This window comes from Hemitrygon akajei, chromosome 3 (genome assembly GCF_048418815.1).
Source record: "Hemitrygon akajei chromosome 3, sHemAka1.3, whole genome shotgun sequence".
Lineage (NCBI taxonomy): Eukaryota > Metazoa > Chordata > Chondrichthyes > Myliobatiformes > Dasyatidae > Hemitrygon > Hemitrygon akajei.
This window is the reverse complement of record NC_133126.1, coordinates 169,474,020-169,498,046: the sequence shown is the minus strand read 5'-3', so window position 1 is coordinate 169,498,046 and position 24,027 is coordinate 169,474,020. Positions and strand designations below refer to the sequence as shown.

The following is a 24,027-nucleotide window of genomic DNA, read 5'->3' as shown; positions in this document are numbered from 1 at the left end:
TTCCTTTCATTATTTTGGGACACCTTGCTGCTTAGTTGGGATAGGAGATTTGTGCCAAACAGCTTCTAACTAGCATCATCTTTCCTCTCATTGCTCTTTAGTTGCCTTCTGTTAGTTTTTAAAAGCTTTCTAATCCTCTAGCTGCCCATTAATTTTTGTTCAATTCTACGCCCTCTTTTGTTTTCAGGTTTAAATGTAATTTGAGACCTGCTAATTAAAAAGAAAATAATTGGAGAATATTTTAACCTCGACAATTGAATAGCTAGAGATTAGTACCACCATTGGCTATTTTTTTTTTAGGAAAAACATCATTATTTATCTTAACTGTTGTTTCCAATATAAAAGGATTCATTTGGAAATGATGTAGTCATCAACTTTTGTACAGAAAAGGGAAGTCAGAGGTTCAGGTGCTTGCAGTAAACTTCAGATTTCATCATCGTGGATCTGAATGTGCCGTGAATTTTCTTACACTATTGCTCACCCTTGCTAACCTGACAAGCTAAGTGTGTAACAATGTGACTAGATGCAGTGCCATACACGGCAGGTATGCTGGATGATTTCCTCTGTCGATAACTGTTAGAAACCAATACAGTTTTATAGTACTGTAGTGGCTCCAGTAGTGTTCTAATTTGTTCTGCATTTCATTTAAATACATAATTTGTTACTCAGTTAAACGGCAGTTTGCCTTTTTTTAAAAATACCTTTCTAACTATTTCCAAGAAACTTCGGTTAATCGGGGCAGTCACTTAATTGGGCAAAAATGTATTTCTGTGTATGTGTCCCAATTAACTGGAATCCACTGAGCAAAGAATGGAATTAGAGGCAAGCATTCAAACATCTGAGTGAGCCATTACATCTAATTGCATCTAGGAAAAAAATCTGCCTGCCTGAACCGTTTTTATCAACTCAGTGGTGTCAGGTGTAAGTGGAAAGGCACCGAGAATGAGAAAAACCAAAGTATATAATGGGGACCTGAACTATACAAAATAAAAGTAAATAAGCTTTTTGTCTTCAAGATTAATTGAAGTTCTATTGAATACTTACATTACTTACTTAGTTAACTTTATCTGTGGATAAATTAATTGAACACTGTAAGTTGCCCTTAGCTAGCGTAAGGATGAATGGTAGAATCGGGATAGAGTTGATAGTGTAGAAGGGTGGCTGAAGGTTGGTGCAGCCTGTTTCTGTGGTGTTTCTTTTTACGATTATGTATAAGACATTCACATAGTCAGACCACAAATAAGATTCACATGCTTATTTGAGACTTGAGGCTTTTGAACAAATGCTTAATAATAGACTCCCAAGATGTTCTTACCAGAGAGTACAACCATTAAATACTAACCTTCACACCTTTTACATTTGTGGAGTTCAAAAGGGAAGATGATATCAGTATCATTACCACAGAATTCACAGATGAAGCCTTTAGCCTGACAAAGCTAAGCAAAGCAAAACAAACCAGTTATTCTTAAGTAGTTTCTTAATTGCAAGATTTCACTTTAAAGAACACTAGTTAATACATCAGCAGAACTGAAAATAATGTTGGGAAGTTAGTAGTCACATTCCTAAGTAAATTCCTAAGTTGGGGCAGCAACACTTTACAGTACCAGTGACCCAGGTTCATCGCCCGACGTTGCCTGTAAGGAGGTCGTACATTCTCCCCGTAACCACATGGGTTTACTCCAAGTACTCCAGTTTCCTCCTGCATTCCAAAGACATACTGACTGGTAGGTTCATTGATCATTGCTATGGTTAGGCTAGGATTAAACGGGGGGATTGCTGGGTGGTATGGCTCAATGGGACAGAAGGGCCCACTCCACGCCGTATGCCAATAAATAAACAGAGACAAATTAAAACTTTACCAATCTTAATGAGTAAGATAACTTCACTAGGCTAAATTTAAATGGAATGCATAACATTACAATATACATGGTGTCCACAATATATGCGATGAACTTACATATACGCTAGCACTGAACTATACTGATGAAAAGCAGAATTTATCTATGTAGAAGGAAACCAAACAAGGAAAATGAAAAGGTTAGAAATTCCTCTTTCACTCTGTAAGAACTCTGCAATAAAAGCACATCATCTATTCATTTTTCTCATAAAGCTATTAAACCAAATAGGTTAATAGTCACACACCAAATTAACTTTGAAATATGAAGACAACATAGGGTGTCCAGGGAGGGGTAGCACCTCTGGTCCCCACTATATTCTCAGCACTCACCTGTGGTTCCACGTAGCCGTTTGCATGCGACAGTGGCCACACCACAGTGCACTGCCTTAACAGGCGGGGTAAACCAGGTGAGGGTAGTCAGCAGACCTTACACCCCAGCGAGTAGGGACATGTCTCTCCTAGCATGCAAAATCAGCTCCATGAAGAGCAAAGGGCTTGACAAGGCACAGAACTAGTCAAGGGCATCCACTGCAACCACAAAAGGTGCCAGTTATGACGACTGCTCACACCACTGGACTGGGACCTCTGAGGTCCAATGCAACGGCTTTTCTATTTTAAAATCTCCCCTGCACAGATTTCCTGTCGTTGTTCACCATGGCAGACAACCACCATGGAGACAAGAGACTGCAGATGCTGAAATCTGCAGCAAAAAGCAGACTGCTAGTTAAACTGATCAGGTTGGCAGCAGCTACCTAACTGGATGTTTCTATTCTATTTGCCATTATCATATTACACCCATTGCACTTACAGGATAGTGGTCAGCATATGCTGCATTAAATGTTTAGATACATCATGCTTATTTCTACAGTACGTTGCATTCATTCCTAAGAGTCTCAATGCTGCATACCACACACTGGGCCACATGGGCTGAGCCTATCTTCACAAGGTCCTTCAGCCTTCCAGCTAGTTCCCCTTTCTTTATAGCCGTGAGATCATTTAGTGAATATAGATGAAGATCTTCAGTGAGATGACCCGGTTCTCTGTCAAAGTTATCCAGAAGACTACAAAAGCAGAATATAATAATCTGTTATTGTGCAAGCAATATTGGAGCTTTACTGTCTTACCAAAAAGTATGCCCCTATTTGGCATATTTGAAAGTTAAATCTTAAAGAACTCAAAATCTATGACCACCACTTTATGCAAGACTAAAAATATCCTAATACTCTTCATGGTTTAAAGTACACACAATCATTGTTGGAAAATTTCAGAATGATATTACAATTTCTTTTATATCATTTGTGAGTTTACTAAATACAATTCTTAGTCAAGTAAAATGTATAATGGTAGAGAAACTGCAGCAATTAAATCAGTGGCAAAGGAGAGTGGAACCAATTGATGCATTCCATAAGAATTTACAAAACAAAAACTTCTATCCAGTGTCTCTGAGATATGGTAATGCAGTCAAGAAACAACATCTCAGGGGCAGCCCAGTATAGTACCAGTTAGATTCAAGATTCAAAAACTTTACTGTCATTCTAACCGTACATCAGCTCTGCAGGGCAGAATGAGACAACGTTTCCCAGGAGCAGTGCAATCATTACATAACAAACGCAGCACTAAATAATAAACATAACAATAAATAGTAAAACACAACAGCCACATGTCAGTTAAAAACAAGTTGTAAGTGTCCAGTGAAGGTTAAAAGTGTCCAAAGCAGAGTCAGGTAGAGCAGCTGTTTAGCAGTCTGACTGCCTGTGGGAGGAAGCTGTTTAGTAGCCTTGTGGTTTTAGTTTTGATGCTCCTGTAACGTTTACCTGATGGCAGAAGAACAAACAGTTCATGGAGAGGGTGTGAGGGGTCTTTAATGATGTACCGTGTCTTCTGGAGGCATTGACTCTGAAAGAGGTCTTGGACAGAAGGTAGGGAGACCCCAATAACCTTCTCTGCTCCCCTAACCACCCTCTGCAAGGCTTTTTTGTCGGCAGCACTGCAGCTGGAGTACCAGGTTGTGATGCAAAAGGTCAGCACACTCTCAACCACTCCTCTGTAGAATGTAGTTAAGATGTTAGTGGGGAGCAATGCTTGGTTAAGCTTCCTCAGAAAGTGCAATCTCAGCTGGGCTCGTTTCATAGTCCCAGTGGCATTCCTGGACCAGGTGAGATTGTCCGAGATCTGCGCCCCAAGGAACTTGATGTTTTCCACTCCTAATTAGCATAGCATTATTACATTCAATTCCACCACTGTCTACAAGGAGTTTATATATTCTCCTTGTGGCCACATGGGTTTCCTCTGGGTGCTCTGGTTTCTTTCCACAGTCCAAAGACATACGGGTTAGTAGATTAATTGGTCATATGGGTGTAACTGGGTGGTGCAGGCTTATTTGGACTGGAATGGCCTATACTGTGTTGTATCACTAAATAAATTAAATATCTCTTACAATTTCTAGCTTTTTTTCCTCCAACTTGTGGCATGTTGTGAATTATAGTTTTGTAACTATACATGTGATACAATATTATTCCTAGGTTTTGTACTGTCAACCATGTCATCCACTTCCAAAACTCTGACCTTGTTAATTCTGGAGTACAATCTAGATAACAATCAAGTACTTGATATTTATTCGGCAAAGACATTTGTAATTACAGCCATACTACCAACACAGTTACCATGCAGGGCAGTGAGCAAAGTATGCCAGTCATATCATTAGCATCAAATTACAGAGAAGCTCATTTGAATGTACTTTGCTTTGTGAAACTGACAAGACTAATTTATAATGGTCTTGCTTGGCCTAGTTGTAAAAATCCCCTAACTGGTACTTTTTTCATTGTAAACCACAACATGCAACATTGTTTATTATGCTGTACAATTTAAAAATAGATAAAACCACACATGAAGAATATTTGATATTCATTTGAACATCTGGGGAAAGTTTCCACATTGCACTGGAGAATGGAGAAGTGAAACAGACAGTTTAAGAACATGGCTGTTTCAGTAAACATCCTCTCAGTTTCAAACAGAAAACTGTGGGCAACATAACCTTGAATTTTCCAGTACATGTTCACAGTGAGCATGAACAAGGGCCTAAAAGTTCTACTGCATAACATCTTTACAAATTATGTTAGGGGCATAAATGCTCCACAACAGAAGAGCATGATGACATTATGCATTAACTATTAAAGCTGCAAACATTGGAATAAAATGTCTTTTACTAGTTTAATAATGTATGAAACAGCCTTCACTCTTCTTAAATAGAACAGGCTTAATAAAGCACACTAAAAATGCAATCACAATATTTGTCCTAAGCTATTATGGAAGGATATAACAACATCCTTCTCTTATTTTAGTAATTCTGGGGTATATAAGCAAGTCAGTTTAGAGAAATTAATGAATATATTTTAAGAAGCATTTACAAGCTTGCAGTAAATAACCCAAAAACTTTTCTACTCAACTTCAGGTGATTAAAAAAAATCCCCATACAAGGTGTTTTCAGTGATTGGAATGAGTACCGTGAGTGGAATTGTTAGACCCATTATGAATAACATTTAGCTAAACTTGGATGTATTTCAAGGCTGAGAGTTATTACAGCACTCTTGTTTTTAATCACTATAAGTCAAAAACAGCATCACAATCTTTATCCTCTCCTACCTTTTTCATGCCTAGTTCATACGAGAGAAAGGAAACTGTAAATTGTGCTTTCAATGAAAAAAATTACTTACTCTTTTGCCAGCCTGCATGTTTTCAATAGATTCTTCATGTGAACTAGTTGCACTCTCAACATCTGCAAAACATTTTAAACAAAGAAAACACTATTTTTTCGATACTTTTATGATTAATTACAAACAATGCTGCTTGGAAGAAAAAATGAATTTCACTGTCTTGTTTAAACAAAACCATGGCTAGTTTTCAAACAGGCAAGTGAATTGCTATTAAAAATATAATGCTTTCACACTGGCCTTACATGTGAATGAACTATTCTCATACCTTTGGATGATGCCCAATTAAAAAACGTACGACAGGGTCTTTTAAGAGACTTTTGGATAGGTACATGGAGCTTAGAAAAATAGAGAGCTATGGGTGAGCCTAGTAATTTCTAAGGTTGGGACATGTTCAGCACAACTTTGTGGGCGGAAGGGCCTGTATTATGCTGTAGGTTTTCTATGTTTCTATATGATTAATTTAGTTGAACGACTAGATTGATAGTAAAGGTGGCTTATGAAACATTTGAGGGAAAAGTCAAAGTCAACAACCCCATGATTCTTTAAGACCAAAACAAACGAACAAATATCTTTAATATGTTATTTCGGGTATTGAATGAAATTTGACCAAAAAAAAATCACATTGTCCTTAAAATGTCCATTTGGAATATTACATCATAAATTAATACCATATGACAATACAATAACAAGAGTCCATTCCCTCCACAGGCACTGCGATTGTGCCTTTCCACTCAGAAAGCAGTAAGTACCACTTAATGAAATATTTAAATTCCATGCTAACCAGGAAAATTTTTAAAGATTGCTTACGTGAACTTGATCGAGGGCCTTCACCTTGCGATATAAAGCAACATTAATGTCCTGAACGTTGAAAAGTGGATCATTCCAGATTTTATTCAACAAATCCTTAGAAAAGTTACTGACATAATACTTGCTGAAGTCCCATTTCCGCAATATTCGGCTTGGAACTGATGACTGTACATTCTCATGACAGCACTGACAGAAATACTTCCCTAGATATTCACAATAACGTAGTCTCTTTATATATTCTGTAAGGAATAGGTAGGAATTGTTACACTCAGGAACAAGTAGGGAAAGATATTCTTCACATAGTAATTACACTGCAAATTTCAAGGAAACAAAAATCTGCATTCAACTAATTTCTTGCTTCCCCCTTAAAAGACTACGTAGCTGTTCTTCAAAAACAACTTCTCATCTTTCAGCAGTATTATTTTTAAATCAAACACTGGAAGACAGTGACATGAAAAAGTTGTGATTGTGCCTTTCCAATAGTCTCAGAAAGCAGTACCACTTAATGAAATATTTAAATTCCATGCGACATGGCTGCTAAAAGGTCTGTAGACACCATAAAATCTTGTACCATTTAGCAAAGGATTTCCAAAAAAAATAATAAATTCTCCACCTAAAAGAAAGGTATGAGGAAGAACTGTGCTACAGAAATTATGTGTTATTTTAAGACAACTTTTAAATATAAATACAACATGATATACAGAGTATTATATAAGGTTATCCAAGTACAAACAGAACTTTATTGTATTAGCTTTCTGAATATCACTCACCAGGGTCCACTTTGATACCACATCCTGCACAGCGGTAATTTTGTTTGGCAACAACCACCTTCCTCCTGAAGTAACATATTATTGTCAATGATATTATTTTAAGTTCAGTCTAAAAAATGTTCATCAAGTAAAAAAACAGCCAGTTTAATTTGTATAGCAAGTTCTTACTTGGGGGGTGGGTGTATATTAAAGATTATTTGTGGCCTAGGTGGTGCCCACTCCAAGTTTCCACGTACTCTTATTCGTAGTTGGTAAATATCAGCGTGCTCACCATCATCAGGAGATACCGGAAAAGAGTCTGGAATTGGCAAAAGCTGTAAGGAGGAGGAGGTTACTCCATGTGGAATTAGAATAATTAGTCCACAATCAGTTACATTTGGCTACAGAAACAAATCTACAAGCACTGCTCTACAGCTCTACAAGATGTATACAGAAAGATTTGAAAGATCTTTCAAATATACAGAAAGATATACAGAAAGATTTGAATCTACATCTCCAGTAACCAACAGGAGACCTTGCTACAAAAATGAATAAATGCATCAGTGGACTTCAAGACTTAAAAATTTAAGTTGTATCCTGTGATCCTCAACAATGGATTTTATTATAAATTAAATTGTGGCTTCATATGTCCTTAGCTGCAAGATGACGAAACTAAATGCCTCACCTTCTGAGGAGCATCATGCTCAGGAACTAACCAGTCCAGTTCTGATGCAGCAGGAAGTTGCATTCCCTCAAACTGTTTGAGTAGACCCATAGCAACTGCTTCAGCCGAATTGGAATGAAGGAATGAAAATGAACTGCAACAAAAAATAAGTTTGAGTTATCCCCCTTTCAATCGAAATCACAACATGTTTATTATAGAATGTCCCATTTTGTTTTAAAATTTAAAGCATTTTCCCCACAAAAAAGGTCCAGAGATGAAAAAGCTCTAAAGTACAGAATAAGATCATAGGATGAATCTGAAGATCAAGGACTGAATAAACCTCAATATAATTTCTGAAGATTTCATTTTAAATACATGACCACTTTTAGCAGTTTCATAAAGCTCTGGCAACTATCGGAAAATAAAGCTTCCACTATTCTTGCCTATGGCAAACAAGTTTACAGTTAACTTCTTGCCTATTGCAGGTGATTTTACAGTCAGTTGTTTCCTTAATCAGTGTAGCTTCATTGCCCCAAATGCAATGCAGTATTTTTTTTATTGAATTCCATTCCAGTTTGAAGCAGTAAAAAGTCCAAGTGAATGATTTTACAAAAGCAGAATAATGAAGATTTGGCATTGAAACCTGATCAGCACTTCATATTACCAGTTTAACAGCTGACATTAGAACAAACAAGAGATACTGAAAAGGTAGCAAGACTTATCAGTATCATTGGTATATGTGGGAATTCTAGCAATGTCTCCAGATAGCATTGCCATGAAGCAATATGCTAAGGAGAAAAAGAAATGGTCACAAAAAAACCTTTTGGTAAATCTAAAAATAAACTTTTCTGAAAGATATACTGGCTACAAAGGAGTCAGTAACAGCGGATCCAGATAAGGAAAGAGATAACTAGCTATTTAATGGATAGATGCATAAAGTGTGACTACCAAAGGAACAACTGTCTAGGGGATGGTAGAAATCTGACAGCAAGTTAGGGAAAAACCCATGAACCATGCGTGACACATGCTGGAAATCTGAAACTAACAAATGCTCCAAGTACCCAGCTTAAGCAAAACATTTGAAGAGAGAAACCACTAAGGTTTCTTGTCAATAACTGTCTGCCACAGTTAAAAATTGTATTTTTGTTAGAAACATTAAAGCTACATAAGAAAAGCTGCAAAATAGTCAGCATACCTTACATTAGTCTAAATTTTAATTTAAAAGGCAGAGTGGGATAGAATCAGCTTTTACAACAAGTTAAAGCATAATCAAGAGAAAAATGGCAATTTTTTCACTACACATTTCACTTAGTCTTACATGGACTCAGAGTTTATTACTGACTTGGTGCTTGAAGCCAAACTCCTCCTAATATCTGCATCTGCAAAAAAGAAAAACACAGCAGCTAAGACTGTAACTGTTAAATAGTTGGAACTTGGAACTCACAGATCAATGTTTCAAACAATAGTTGAACACAATTATTATACTTTAGCTGTGTGAATCGTTTTGTAGCTCAAGATACCAACTTTTCATTTTAAAATTTGCAGTTCACACACATTAATACAATAATAAAACTGGAACTCATTCAAAACCACGAGATTGATTTTCAAATCTGTGAAACTCAAGTCGCTTAGAGATTTAAAAAGATACAACACTACATCAGTTGCACATGCAAGTTGCTTCCTTTACTATAAGTTCTCAAAGTGCACTGGGGGGGGGGGGGGGACCCAATTATTGTGTCTTTTTTAAGTTTAAGCCAATGCTTTCCAAGTATGATTACATTACTCCAGCAATAGAAGACAATGCAATGGGAATAAAACTACAGTTATTCTAAACAAGAAAGGGAATTACAATATATAATGATTACCCAGTATCAGTCTAGTACTGCAAGTAACATTTCTAAACTGTATAAATAAATTGAATTTTTTGCCAGATTTCAAAATGATATTAAATCGTTATGAATATACCACAGCTCTGAGGGGCCGAAGGGTGCGGGACCAGCCCCCTCCTTCCGGAGAATCGCAAGATCGCTATTAATTCGGGTCTTGGACCCAGGAAATGAGAGACAATGCAACGGATTTGACCATTGTTCTTAGAGGCACCTGTGTGAATTACAACTCTATAGTACGTGCCAGCTATCAGGGACATGGACACCCTCGGGCAATGTGGGGGTGGGGATTGTATCACCCTACCTTGATTGACATTTACAAATCTGCCAGCCATGATAAAACGGAGACTGCAGGAGGCGGTACTCCAGCGACGCACCAGACGGAGACACCATCGCTCATCGTTCCCGTAAGAACAGGAAGCTGCTCGGGAGCCACGTGTGATTTGGATCCCCTAGCTAGGGAATCGAGTGGCTAATAACCCCGAAAAGGATTCCAAACTGACAACGGGGAACTCCCGTTCCCAATTCCACGCTTTGAGTCCAGAAGGCTGGCAAGTTTATTTTCTCTCTCCAACCCGTGAACACTCAGCGGTCCCTCAAACGGCTAAATGCCTTCATGAACTGGCGAGACTTTTATATTTCCATCGGACAATAGTTTTACCCTTAGACAAACGATAGAGCTACTTCGAATTGTTGATTATTACTATACCCATGCTCTAGATTGAGTATTGACGACGTATATTATCTGAATGTTTGTATTAACCTTACTTTTGTGCCCCTTTATAAATAAAAACATTTAAAAAATGGTACCATCAGACTTCAGCGGACCTCTCTATCTTTGCTGGTAAGTGACCCAGTTACGGGGTTCGTAACAACATAAAGCAGTTATGCTTCATTACATATCTTCAATAATGCTTAATTTAACAAAATTTTTTAGGTGCAAGTATCACATAGGTCCCAACTTGCAAGCGTGTGTGAGTTCTTCTCAAAATTTTCTGAATAAAATGATTTTTGTGTCAGAAATGACAATAATGTTCAATAAAACTACAGTAAAAGTAACATCTATGCAACACCAAATTCTACAAAACATTTGGCTAAACTTTGAACAATATTCAAAATAAGCAGCTAAAAAAATGGTAATATTGAAAATGCAACAACAAATCTAACCTCTATTACGTTTAACAAGAGACAATTCAAAATAAATCTTTAGAAATTGAGAACATTACCAAAACACAACACTAACAGAAGGACCATTCCTCAGATCTCAATTGACAGTGTAAAATCTAACAGATCAAACTTTAAGATCAACCCATTAAAACAGTATTTTAAGTTGAGAGTAACTGCACAAGGAAAGAGTAGAGGGGACAACATTAAAATCAATTTAGACAGAACAATGAGTTTTACCATGTTTGAAAATCCAATATACCTCTTTCTATTTCTCTTACTTTCAGGGCATGGAAGTAAGTTAAACACGGCATGAGACTCAGCCTCCGATGTGCTCTTAAAACCATGATAATTATGTGTTATTTATGAGACTAGTCTAATTGAGTTTCTGATCAACAGTGATTCACAGGAATACAATGATGCGGATCTCAACAATGATAATCTTAACAGTGCAGAATAACTCCGAAACACTAATGTCTATCACAAGAAAATTCATCTGTATTCCTGCCTTTTTACACAAAATCTCAGGGCATTTTGCAAAATGTCCAATGATGCTATAATATCTATTATGTTATAATATAGATGCTGTTTGGTATCATGCATTCCCAAGAGAGAAGCTACAATAATTTTGAACTGTCATATGTGGCACGCATATTCATAATTATTTTCAAAGATATTTCTCAGACCTCCAAGTTAACTTATATTCTGGACTTAAAATTTTATGCTTATCTGTAAATCAGTTGCCATTAGGGTTTTTCCTGGTCTGTTGTTTGATAAGCATTCTTATACTTTATGCATTCATGTGAAGTATTGAAATGAAAATAATAGGAGCAATAAGAATTATTATTTTTAACTCATTCCCTGTTAAACAATGTTATGCAGATACTGTATAACAGATTCTATCTATCCAAAAGTAAAACATACTCTGCTCCTCAAGGAAAGGTCCTTCCTTGAGCCTAACTAAAACAAAACACAACACAAAAACACCAGAGAACTCTAGGGAGAGCTGCAGCCTTTCACAATAAATCTACAAGCCCATTAATAAACTCAATTCACTATCAAATGTTGCTATCAGTTGGGTGATCTTTGCTAGGTGCCATTATAGGCAAACTGGCCTCAACAGTTCCAAATTAGATGCAAAGAAATTAGAGATCCTCATTCTAATTTATTCATAGGACATAAATGCAGCTAACAAAGCCAGCTTTTACTGTCCATCTCCAACAGACATCATTTCACTGCTACCAGGAGAGAAGTATATACTACGTTGGTGGGTCTTGGGTCTGGAATCTGATCAAGGCCAAATAGATAAGAATGGCAGTTTTTCTTCACCAAAAGATATTACTGACATATATTTCATACTTTGAATATAAAGCACCGTAGAATTTGATCTCATGTCTTTAAATATGTTCCAAGCCAGTAACTTAATTGCTGTACTACTAAATACAAAAAACAACTCCAGAACTGATGCAACCTCCGTTATTAATAACTTAACTGCCATGTGATAAATGTCCACTTGGGCAAGGGCTGCCAAATCTGCATAGCACCAAAGGCAAGAGAGGATTTTAAAATGTGAGTTAATCAAGCTGGGAACAAAAGGCATTTTGCTCACAGTAAATTGGATCTTGCATCTTTAGGACATCATTTAAAGAACATTAAATGATCCTTACATCAATAACCCCCCAACATATCTCCCATATTCTTTCTCCATTCCTTTCCAAGTTCCCTTAAATTGGAACACTCTAACGTTACTCATGGCAGCCTACATCTTACAGCAGCTCGAGGATGACTTAACTTTCTTAACAATCTTCATTATATGGATTCACCAAAATAAAGATACAAAAGATACAAATGTAGAAAAAAGGAAATATATAAATTATTGGCAGTAGACTGAGCTCTCCCTTAAGTACTGTGGAAGAATTGGGAAGGAAACAGAGAGAAAACAAAAATCAGACACCATCTAATTCTCTAATGAAGTACCTGAAAACAATGATGCCATTGATGCTGAGAGCCCATTCGCTGACATATGAATGAGGTTAGACTCATCAATACAATCTGTATGACACAGTGACAATAAGATTCACATCATTCCAATGGTATTTTTCAGCCGCAATTGTTAATATCAGTAGTATGCAGACAGGATGCATACTATATCTGCCTAAAAAGCAGAAAATAAACCAGACTACCACATTCTGGAGTACTCATCCATTCAATAGTTTCCTTCAAGTCAAAAGAAACTCCATGCATTTTTACAGAAAAATAAAATAGATCATTTTAGTGCAATATTCTGCTGCAGAACATTTAAAATAAAAAAACATGTTTATTTAACAATGGAAAGGTAATTTTCCCCCCAAAACAGTCATGAGTTCTGACTAATTCTCGCCTCTCCATTATGCTCAAGTGACAAATTAAGATTTTGTGAGATAGTCAAACTGTGGCATTAATCCAAACAGCCCATAAAACAAGTGAAGAAAAGGAGACCAAGTTGGGGAGAATCTAATTCCACAGTATCTAGTAAAAGGAAAGACTACATAACTACGGTAGTTTTCATTTGTTCCACTTATTTAAAAATACCTGTGAGACTGACAGCTATACAATACCTTTTAATTCAAATTCATCAACTCCATCAGTGGTGGATCCAGAATCTGATAATGGTGCAGAATCATGGGAACTGAAAGGGGAGCCACTTTCAGTGGTGGTAAAAGCTATGAAGGAGAAAACAAGTAAAAAATTTTCATTTTCCTGTGGTGTCTGAGTTAGCAACAGGACCAAAACAACTAGTAATAAACCCCGATGATAAAGCATCCTTGCGACAGTATTTAACATTTCAAGTTTAAGACCTACTTCACAGAATTTAGAAACTAATTTAGGATGATAGTTCAGTACAGTATTGAATAAGGGTTATTAGACTTAACTTGCACTGACAAATATAGAATTGTGATATGATGGGGTCTGATGAGCATTGTTGGAGCTGGCTTTAGATTGAAGCCCTTGTGTCCTTTCTGATGATATAATAAATCTTCTGGTTCCTCTTATTGAACAAAAACACTTTCCCTGTAGACTAGCAATGATCTTCCCATCACTTAAAAGCAAATTATTGGCAATGTTCCTCATATCCAGGGTGGAAATTTGGTACATGCAAATTACAATAGTGACAACATGTCAAAAATGATAATGATCAATCCAGGTTTTTGTCTCTCCTGGAATCAATGGTAGAAAAATCTGAAATTAAAATCCCATCACAGTTTCAAGTCAGGTTGAGGGGAATAAGTCTTTAAAAAAATTGATTGACTAACTTGTCAACAGAAAATGCTTTAGTATTAAAATGCAAGTTCCTATAAACCTTTAGAAGTTAACTTCACTAAATCACTAAATTTTTCATTTTAACCACATACAGAATATCTAATCAGATTAGAATTCAGATATTGAAATACTTGAACACCAAATTGAAGACTGCAGATTTGTACAAGTATGGTATTTACATATTCAATAAGATTTAATCACATCCGCTTCTTGAAAATTTTAATTTTGCTATTCAACTTAACTTTTTTGCACTTTCTAATAAGATCAAAGTAATTTTCCACCTTTGTGCTGACATTTTGTTCAGTATGAAAAACGGTTCTTTTACCATTTCTTGTCTTTATATACTGTATATATTCTTAGTGCACTGCTTTTGTATGAATACATTGCAATTTCCCATTTAAGCTCATTCCCTATTATTAATAACCACTTTCACTATGGCTCTGGGTTTACCAGTACATTAAAATTCCTGTACAACAGTATGTCATTATCTGGGGGTCAATTTGACAGGTTCTTAAAAAATACCTTCTGTCACGCATCCTGGGCAGACTTTTTTCCAGAAGAACAGCTTCAATTACTCTTTTTTTTTAATATTGGCATGGCTTCAAAGGGATGAATGCCCTCTGCTTACACCAAAAAAAACTCCTACATTTCATCACATGCCACAAATGAAGTTCACTATAATGAGGCTACCACTCTAATTTTAGACCCATCTACAAAAGGATGAATATAATATTTATATCTTATAAATGTAAATATTATCAAGAATAATATCTATACATACTGTCTGACTCAGCATTCCTGACCCGAGGTAAAAATTTTCTGGTTTGGATTTGTTGTCGTCGAATTCGAATTTTCTGTTTTAGTTCCCTTATTTCTTTGTCACTGTCATCTTCATCATCCTCCATCATGTGTTTATTCATTAAATTGCATTTCATAAGTTCAATAGCAGCAATTAATGATTCAGAGATACTGAAGTGTGCATTCTCCTACGGAAAGAGTTTGCATATTAACAATATTTTTCCAAACAAAGCAGGCCGAGTGTGCCTGAAAAATTACACAATTTCTCCTTTCAACAAAAATGGGACTATAATATACATACTCAAAAATTTAAGGGTGGCAAAACATAATGTAACTTGACAAATTCTCCACAACTAATAGCCAACATTCAGTGTTCTAAATAAAGCGGATGCAAAGGTTTAGAGATCAGTCAAATCCCGATTGTGGAATAATCCCAGCATAATATAAAGTTTTATATTGTCGTTATGATTAAATTAAGGTGCATAACATTACAAAAGGTATTAACAAGCCAAATACTGAGAGATAGACCCAATATACAAAATCTTAAATGATTACATTCATCCATATGAATAGTTTCTGTGGTTTAATTACTTGCTTTAGTGACCTATAGGTCGAGATACAAATAATTCAGAAATATGAATTTGTCCCACCACAACAAATCAAATAATCTGCAATTTTAAGAAACTTTTCAATAGTAACAATATAACAACATTATGTAGTGAAGAACTATTTGGTCCTCAATCAAATCTGCCATCTTTATCCAGTCTGACTTACTTATGACGTGATGGCCCAATAACATGCAGTGAACTTCATTTAAGTCAACTGCACTGCAATAGCTGCTCTAGCTAGGAGTTACCATTTGCTTTGCTGATAATAAACAAACCAAATCCAAACAAATCACATAATAGTGAATGATACAAATAGTTCAAGATGAATTGAAAAGGTGCTTATTGCACAGCTCAAAACAATATTGGACCACATAATTTCTTACAAGGGCTGCGAGAAGGAAAAAAATCAGATGAAAACATCAGTCATAACAATGCAAGTTTGTTTCTAACGCACTCACCCACAACTCGAACCTTTCTATTGACCTTCCTTTCCATAAAACACCAAGTTACAACTTAAAGTCTGTCCTGAGCCTTATAGACTCATCAGGCCAGTGCTAATGCCAGTTTCCATAGCGTGAAGCGATTGAGAGTACGAGACTTCCCCCTCCCCACCCACCACCGGATAGGACGCCAGTCTATCGCAAGGTTAACCCCAAGCATTTTGACGGTACCCATTTTCAGCTGGGTGGACTGGAGCAATGTGTGGTTAAGTGCTTTGCTCAAGGACACAACACGCCACCTCGGCTGGGGCTCAAACTCACGACCTTCTGATCACTAGTCTAACACCTTAACCACTTGGCCATGCGCCACACCATAAAACTCAAGCAGCAGCCTTTCAACTCTATTCCACCATTCATCAAGATAACTGTTGAATTCTCTTATAGCACCATTTTCCAACACTAATAACCTATTCTTTGCTCCCTCAAATGCCCAAAAATGGATCGGTCTCTGCTTTGAATGAACACAATGACCATTCTAAAGAGGCTTTTGGGGTGGTTGAGGGGAGTCTAGAATTTCTAAGGTTCACTACCTTCTGCCTGAGAAAATTTCTCATCTGAATCGCAAATATGTGACCCTTTATTCTGAAACTGCCTCCTGGTCCCATATTCAAGATTGTTAAATGTCATTTCCAGGACACAATTATAAAGGAGAACAAAATAATCGTTATTCCAGATCTGATGCAACACAAAACAAAATAAACACAATGAAGACAATAATAAAAAAAAATAAATACACAAGAAAGCTTATATACATAAGAGTGACTGTACGTCCACAAAGAAGATGGCGCCAGTGAACAACACAACCAAGGACGACGTCCTCCAGGCGGTTCAGAAAACTACTCCTTTTACGTCTTTATTTCAAATGTGGTTCTGCTTTTGTTGCAGGCTGCGATCTACTGTCCAACACGTGTGATCTACATTTTAGTGGTGTGTTTTCGGGCTGACATAACTTTGCAGTCTCCAAGTGGATAGCCTCCTCCCTGATGGGAGTGGGACAAGCAGTCCATGAGCAGGGTAGGTGGGATCCTTCATGCTGTTACTGCCCCTTTTCCAGCACCTTTCAGTATACATGACCCTGATGGCAGGCAGGTTGGTGCCAGTAATGCTCTGGGCAGTTCTGACTTCCTGTTGTAGAGACTTCCTGTCTGCCACAGTGCAGTTTCCATACCATGCAGTGATGCAGCTTGTTAGGATGATCTCTATTGTGCATCTGTAGAAGGATGCGAGTATAGATGTACGTAGTACAGCCCTCTTCAGTCTCCTCGGAAAGTAGCAGCATGATCCTCAGCCATGATAAATATCCTCTCTGCATTCAGCCATTAAGCCCTGTTATAATTTGTATCCTTCAATGCGATCTCTTTTCATTGATTTAAACGTTAGAAAATACAGCCCCAGACCACAAAACCTCTAGACGTGGGAAAAACACCTTATTTCTAGAAAGTAGTTCAGTGAATACTGCATTCCCTCTCTGGCAAAACCCTCTCCAGATCTTGCTAGGCCCTATACAATCCCAGTAAGACTATTACTCCTTAGTTACTCTAAAGCCCAGAAAAGAAGCTTACTGCTCATACATACAAAAACTCTAATGCTGAATGATAGCTACAGTACCACCATTGGTAAGACAAGAAACATCAACAGCTTGCAAATACTCATCAAGAATCCAGACATCTGTGGCCAAACAAGGAGAGAAGAAATGACAAACCAAAATTTCAGATATGCTCCATACAGTCATCCCACTTCAGAAAAAATACCCCAAATCACAGAGGAATTTCCTTAAGACAGAGGAAGTAGGGCTACTGCTATAACCACCCACAAGCTGTAGCAGGCACAATAGACTCAGAATAGGAATAAGAGTGAATGAACAGCTTCTGAAGGGTCGGAAGTGGAATAACTGGCGAGCCCTAAGCTGCCTCTGACGTGATGAAATTGAGTTGCTCTACTACACCACAGGTCTGCAATTGCAGTGAAGGCAGACTACACAACACCTTTTTTGTAAGCCAGCTTATATGTCCATCTATCCATGGACAAATTTGATTCCAGTGGGTGTGAAGCACAAGGTAACAGCATTATTTAAGAATCACAGCTTCATTTCACATATTTGTAACAAAATTATAAATATACCTTTTCCAAGTCAGCACAACTTCCAAAATCCTGCTCCGACAGATAGCTGATCAGAGACTGGCCCTGTGACGGCCGGCGAAACATTCCATCGGAATTGTTTGAGTGCTGTGATCCTTCTAAAAGAAAGAGCAAAACTACAATTGGACATAGAGTCATGCACAATGCAATCAAAGATACCATCATTTGCTAATGTGCGACTGAATGTTTGAGCAGTCCAAAATCTCATTTCTCTGTCATTGTAATAAAACAGTAAATTCAAGGTCAAGTTCAGTTTACTAGTATTGTACTGTGCACATGTATACCACCAAATGAAACAACATTCCTCTAGACCAAGATGCACAACAGTGCATATAACTCACACACATAACACGAAGTAAAATTACCACAAATACATTAACAAATAATAAGGCACATATTTGATACAAGTTAAAAAGTAAACAGTATTGGTGCTTCATAGATGATGAGATCTGCGTGGTAGCAGAGAGTTCAGTAGTCATATGTTCTGGGAAAGAAGCTGTTTCTCATCCTAACGGTTCTTGTCCTAATGCTGCAGTACCTCTTGCTTGATGGTACGATGTAAAAGAGATTGTTGGACTGATGGGAGGGATCATTAACAATGTGGAGGGCCCTGTGTACGCAGCACTCCTGATAAATATCTCTAATAGATGGAAGAGAGATGATCCTTTCAGTAGTCCTTGCTATCCTTTGTAGGGGCTTGAGGTCAGATGCCTTGCAATTCCTATACAAGACGGTCAGGACACTCCCAATGGTACTTCTGCAAAATGGAAGGAGGTGGAGATGCTGCTGTGCTTTCTTCACCAAAGAAGTGGTGTTAAGTGACCAGGCGAGATTGTCCATTACGTGCACTGCCAGAAATTTGGTGCTCCTAACGCTCTCCATAGAGGAGCCATGTTTGTGCACTGAGGAATGGTCAGCATGTATGTTCCTGAAGTCCACGATCATCTCTTTGGTCATGTCCACATTCAGACTCAAGTTGTTTTGCTCGCTCCATTCTACCAGACGCTCTACATCCTATCTGTACAATGCCTTGTCATCTGTTAATGAGGCCAACCACTTTTGTGTCATCAGTGAACTTGAGATTGGATTTGAACTGGATCTAGCTATGCAGTCATGTGTCAGCAATGTAAACAGCAGTGGGATGAGCATGCAGCCTTAGGGGACACCGGTGCTCAGCTCAATGGAGCATAGAGATGCATCTGCCAGCACAGCCTTTCTATCAAGAAGTCCAAGATCCAGTTATAGAGAGGGGTTGAGATCCAAGGAGGACAATTTACCCACCAGCTTCTGAGGGATGATCATATTAAATGCTGAGCTGAAGTCAATAAGCAGTATCCTGATGTATGAGACACCATTTTTCAGGTGGAACAGGACAGAGTGGAGTGCAGAGGCTATGGCATCATCAGTGGGATGGTTTGGGTGATAAGCAAACTGGAAAGGGTCCAATGTAGCAGGAAGAAAAGATATAATGCAATCCATAATGAACCACTCAAAGCACTTCATTATTGTTGAGGTCGTAGTTGTTGAGGCAGGTTACTGTCAACCTCTTGGGAGGATAGAGACCACCTTAAAGCTTGAAGGGACAGTGGACTGTTCCAGTGAGAAGTTGAAGATGTCTGTTTGAACCTCAATTAACTGGGCTGCAAAGTCCATCATCACTTGACCAGGTATGTTATCAGGCTCCACAGCTTGACCTTGACTAGGATGTTCCTCAGTCTGTGCAGCTTCAGAGCTGAGAGTCAGACATGGCTACAAGCAGCACTAGGGCCCCATAGGAGACTGTATTGGCTCCCTTCCTGTTTACCCTGTACACCTCGGACTTTAGATACAACACTGAGTCATGTCATCTACAGAAATTCTCTGATGAATCAGCAATATTTGGGTGTATAAAGGGAGGATGGGAGGGCCCTGATGGAGGACTTTATCAAATGGTGCAAGATTAACCATCAGCAGCTCAACATTAGCTAAGCAAAGGAGATGGTGATGGACTTTAGGAAGACAATGCCTGCTTTGCTCCCTGTTACTATTGATGGTGAGGACATGGATGTGGTGAGGATCTACAAGTACCTGGGGTACACCAGGATGACAGACTTGAGTGCAGCACCAACACAGAGGCTGTGTACAAGATGGGCCACAGTCGCCTCTACTTCCTGAGGAGACTGAAGTCCTTTGGAGTGTGCAGGCCTCTCCTTCACATGTTCTAGCAGTCTGTTGTCACCAGTACAAACTCCTATGCGGTGGTGTGTTGGGGCAATGGCTCAACGTGGGTGATGCCAACAGGCTCAATAAACTGACTAGAAAGGCCGGCTCTGTTATAGGAGTCAAAGTGGACACACTAGAGACTGTGATAGAGCAAAGGACCATGCGGAAAATCCTGGGGCAATTCTGGACAATGTTTCTCACCCTCTCCACACCACCTTGGCTAAACAGCGGAGCACTTTTAATAATAGACTAAGACAACTGCACTGCTCCGATGAGCGCTATACGAGGTCATTCTTACCCTCGGCTATTAGGCTCTATAATATGTCAACCTCCAGCCGGGGAAATGATGGCCCCTTCTTGTTAGACTGCTTGTGGTAACTTATTTTTTATTCTTTCTACTTCTCTTCTAATATTTATATCTGTGCACTTGTAATGCTACTGTGACACCATAATTTCCTTCGGGATCAATAAACTATCTATATCAGCTGTGGCCAAACAGAATGCCTACTCTTGGGGAGTAAAGGGGGTACACCTCTCCAGTTATCAGACTGAGTGTAAAAAATATTCAGCCCATTGGGAAGAGAGACATCATTATCACTGTTGCATAGGATAGACTTGCAGTTCGTTACGGACTGAATGCCCTGCCACATGCATTTCATGTCTCTGGTGTCACAGAAATGGCCGTATATTCTCTGTGAATAATTCTGTTTCGTGGGAAAGCGCAGCTCTTGCTGACCTGAGAGCTATCTTACCCCTCGGTCTGAAGGCAGCATCCCAATCTCTCAGCTGTACCTGGCCCTGTGCTATTAGTCATGACTTCTGATTTGTCCTCACATAGATGTGTTTAACAATGGTGACATCCTCAATGTAAAATTGTGTAAAGTTATACATACACAAATAGATATTTCAGTATTCAGTTTACATCTATTATTTAAAGAAGTATTTTTAAATACACAAATAGATTTTTCACAAGGTGTTTTCAAGTTATCTAAAATATCTTTACAGATGGGAAACCAGAAAGATTCATTTTCAAAAGCTGATTAAGAATTGTGTGTTTTAATGCAACTGAGCCTTTTTCTACAGCTCTAAGATGTAATTAATTAGTTGATTAAAATAGTAATTTAGCTAATTCTACAGCAGGCCTAAAGCATGAAGCATTTGCGAAGGTAAATTACACAAACAGGCTGCTTCCACATTACTAAGCACCAATATCTGATTAAAATATAGGATAAAGTCATCAAATCACCAAATTCATTTAAAACTGTCTGGCTTAACTATTACTTATAACTGCTAAATGAGACAAGTGATTTGGATGTCAGCTAACACAGAAAGACAAACTAATCAGGAAGCTTTAAAATTTAAATTGAACATCAAGTTACCAATATACAGCCAATCAAAATCTCTGACAAAATGAGTATTTTATGAAAAAACAAGCATAGTAAAGATTTTAAGTAGCATTTACCGGCTTCCATGTAAGGAGAGCTAGGAGTGCTAACTTCACTGCTCTGTGCTGAGAAAGGACCATTCTCCTTCTGGTGTCTAATCTCTGGATGTGATTCTAAAACACAAAATCCAGTTATTTGTTTAGTGGAAGAGATCCTTCATTTTGATCTACAGGGATTTTATTCTTTAATTATATTTCAGTCAAGTAACTTAAAATTCACATTCCTCTCCTGAAAAACTAATTATTCAGAATATATCAACAGTTTTGCAAATATGCAATGGAAAGCATGCTCTAATAGTTAAACTTTGTTTAAATTAACTCATCTCACTTTAAACAGGCGATAAAAGGAACAGGATCTCTTTGGAAAGATGGGGAGAAACAACATTTATGCAATTGAAAGTAAAAATCTACAAATATTTAAATTACCCACCAATTGCAAAATGCCAAATAGATTAAATCAGATCAAAATAATGAAATACATAATGTTATTAAATGCAAGCTAGGTACAGAAGTGGTGGCAGTGGTCATATGAAGTAAGCATCAACCAATAACAGCAGAAATATTTAGAAAAAAGTGTTCAATTTACATTAATGGGATGGATTAACAAGTATAAATAACACTTTAAACACTAAATCATTTTTATCTTTCTTCAAGAGATTAGTTCCTTTATTACCTACAACCAGATTCTATTCAGTGTGCAGAGGATGGATACAAATCACTTGTAAAGAGGCCATATACACACTAACCAAATAGCTGTTGATAGTTAAAACTATATCAGAATACTCAAAGCAGTTCTGTGATTCTACAGTTGCTTTGCTTGGCACTGAAGTTTTTAAAAGAACAGCTGATAATTGACCAATCTAATTACTGAAGATCATTAAAAAAAACTTTAACTTAAAGAAGCCAATCAACCAAGCCAGCTGCTGCCTGATATGAACTTGGGAGTTCAAACTGTGCACATATGGCAAATGACATCTCTAAGAAAAAGCAGCAAAAACACATTTGAGCTGTTTTCATTTAGAAATGATCATACAAAATCAGAAGCCTCCAGATATCAGCAACACAACTTACTCGCCTACTGCACTAATTTCGGCTTGTTGGCAAAAAAGTGAAAGAAATGGCATTGCATGTTTTTGGTCTCTTACTGTCACTACCTTAAGCATGCTATCCACAACTCAGAATAAAAACCGGTTACGTTCACTGTTGGTAGCCGGGCTCAATGTGAAAACCCATGAATGCAAATCTTAACGTGGTCTATTACACAAGTGCCTCCTACTGTACCTTTATTATCTCTTCTGAACTATGGTCCCAATTAGCCTCAACCTAATAACTTTACAGATTAACAGCATTTATAAATCATTTATATTAATTGCCAAAATAAAATGAGAATTCATGTTTGAAGTCTACACAATTAGGAGTGTTTGGAACTAGCGTTCCAAAAGTTTCCCGATCCACTGATGGGACAAAGGCTGTATCAAAGTAAAATCTGGAGAGAAAACAGTTCCCCAAAAGCCAAAAAATAAAGCACTCAGACATTCTGCCCATTTGCTATTCATCAATTCACAATTTAGCACAGGAAGAAAAAGTGGAAAACAGATCAAAGTGAACAAGATATTCAACCAAGATATAATAGGGTTGAGTAATAACATTTTTTTCATTTGTAATGTTTCTATTTCACTTCTAGAGAAATCAAGACGATTGTATACTGTATATGATTATATGCCACACTCAAATATAGCTACGTTGAGGGAAGTGTTTAATGAAGGGTCAATATTACTAAAGCCTGCACCAAAACAAAGTGTTGTTATATTGATTTATATTAATTGATAAAATGGATTTTGGTGCAATGCCATATTATCTAAATTTGCAGATGATGACACTGGAGTGAACTGAAAGAAGGGACAAAACACCAACAGATTGGAAGAAATCATGCTATGATAAATGAAATTTAATACTGAGAAGTGCAAGCCATTATATTTTGGTAGGATAAAGAGAACCAACATAAACTACTAACCAAACTTAACAGCATGATTTGCAAGTTTTCAGCTAATACCAAAACTTATGAGACTACAGTGAAACGGGTTGTCGGAGATTACAACAGGATATCAAAGTGGGCAAGGGAATGGCAGAAGAAAGTTAACTCAGTAAAGTACACA

At 37.5% G+C, this 24,027-nt stretch overlaps 1 protein-coding gene across 6 annotated transcripts in view; it reads right to left on the bottom strand.

The window, feature by feature from the left end:
• The window catches only part of rubcn (rubicon autophagy regulator), a 60,936-nt gene that overhangs the window by 7,936 nt on the left and 28,973 nt on the right, over positions 1-24,027 (bottom strand). For 2 of the 6 annotated variants that reach the window (XM_073041296.1, XM_073041298.1), the window contains 13 exons: positions 21,890-21,985; positions 18,208-18,323; positions 14,962-15,166; positions 13,478-13,582; positions 12,858-12,932; positions 9,149-9,209; positions 7,852-7,984; positions 7,356-7,501; positions 7,188-7,252; positions 6,418-6,656; positions 5,611-5,672; positions 2,805-2,958; positions 1,343-1,436 (listed from right to left, as the gene is read on the bottom strand). In XM_073041296.1, the coding sequence (XP_072897397.1) occupies positions 1,343-1,436; positions 2,805-2,958; positions 5,611-5,672; positions 6,418-6,656; positions 7,188-7,252; positions 7,356-7,501; positions 7,852-7,984; positions 9,149-9,209; positions 12,858-12,932; positions 13,478-13,582; positions 14,962-15,166; positions 18,208-18,323; positions 21,890-21,985 (1,551 nt within the window). The remainder of the gene's footprint in view (positions 1-1,342; positions 1,437-2,804; positions 2,959-5,610; positions 5,673-6,417; positions 6,657-7,187; positions 7,253-7,355; positions 7,502-7,851; positions 7,985-9,148; positions 9,210-12,857; positions 12,933-13,477; positions 13,583-14,961; positions 15,167-18,207; positions 18,324-21,889; positions 21,986-24,027) is intronic. The other 4 variants (XM_073041299.1, XM_073041301.1, XM_073041297.1 and 1 more) reach the window with 3 other exon arrangements.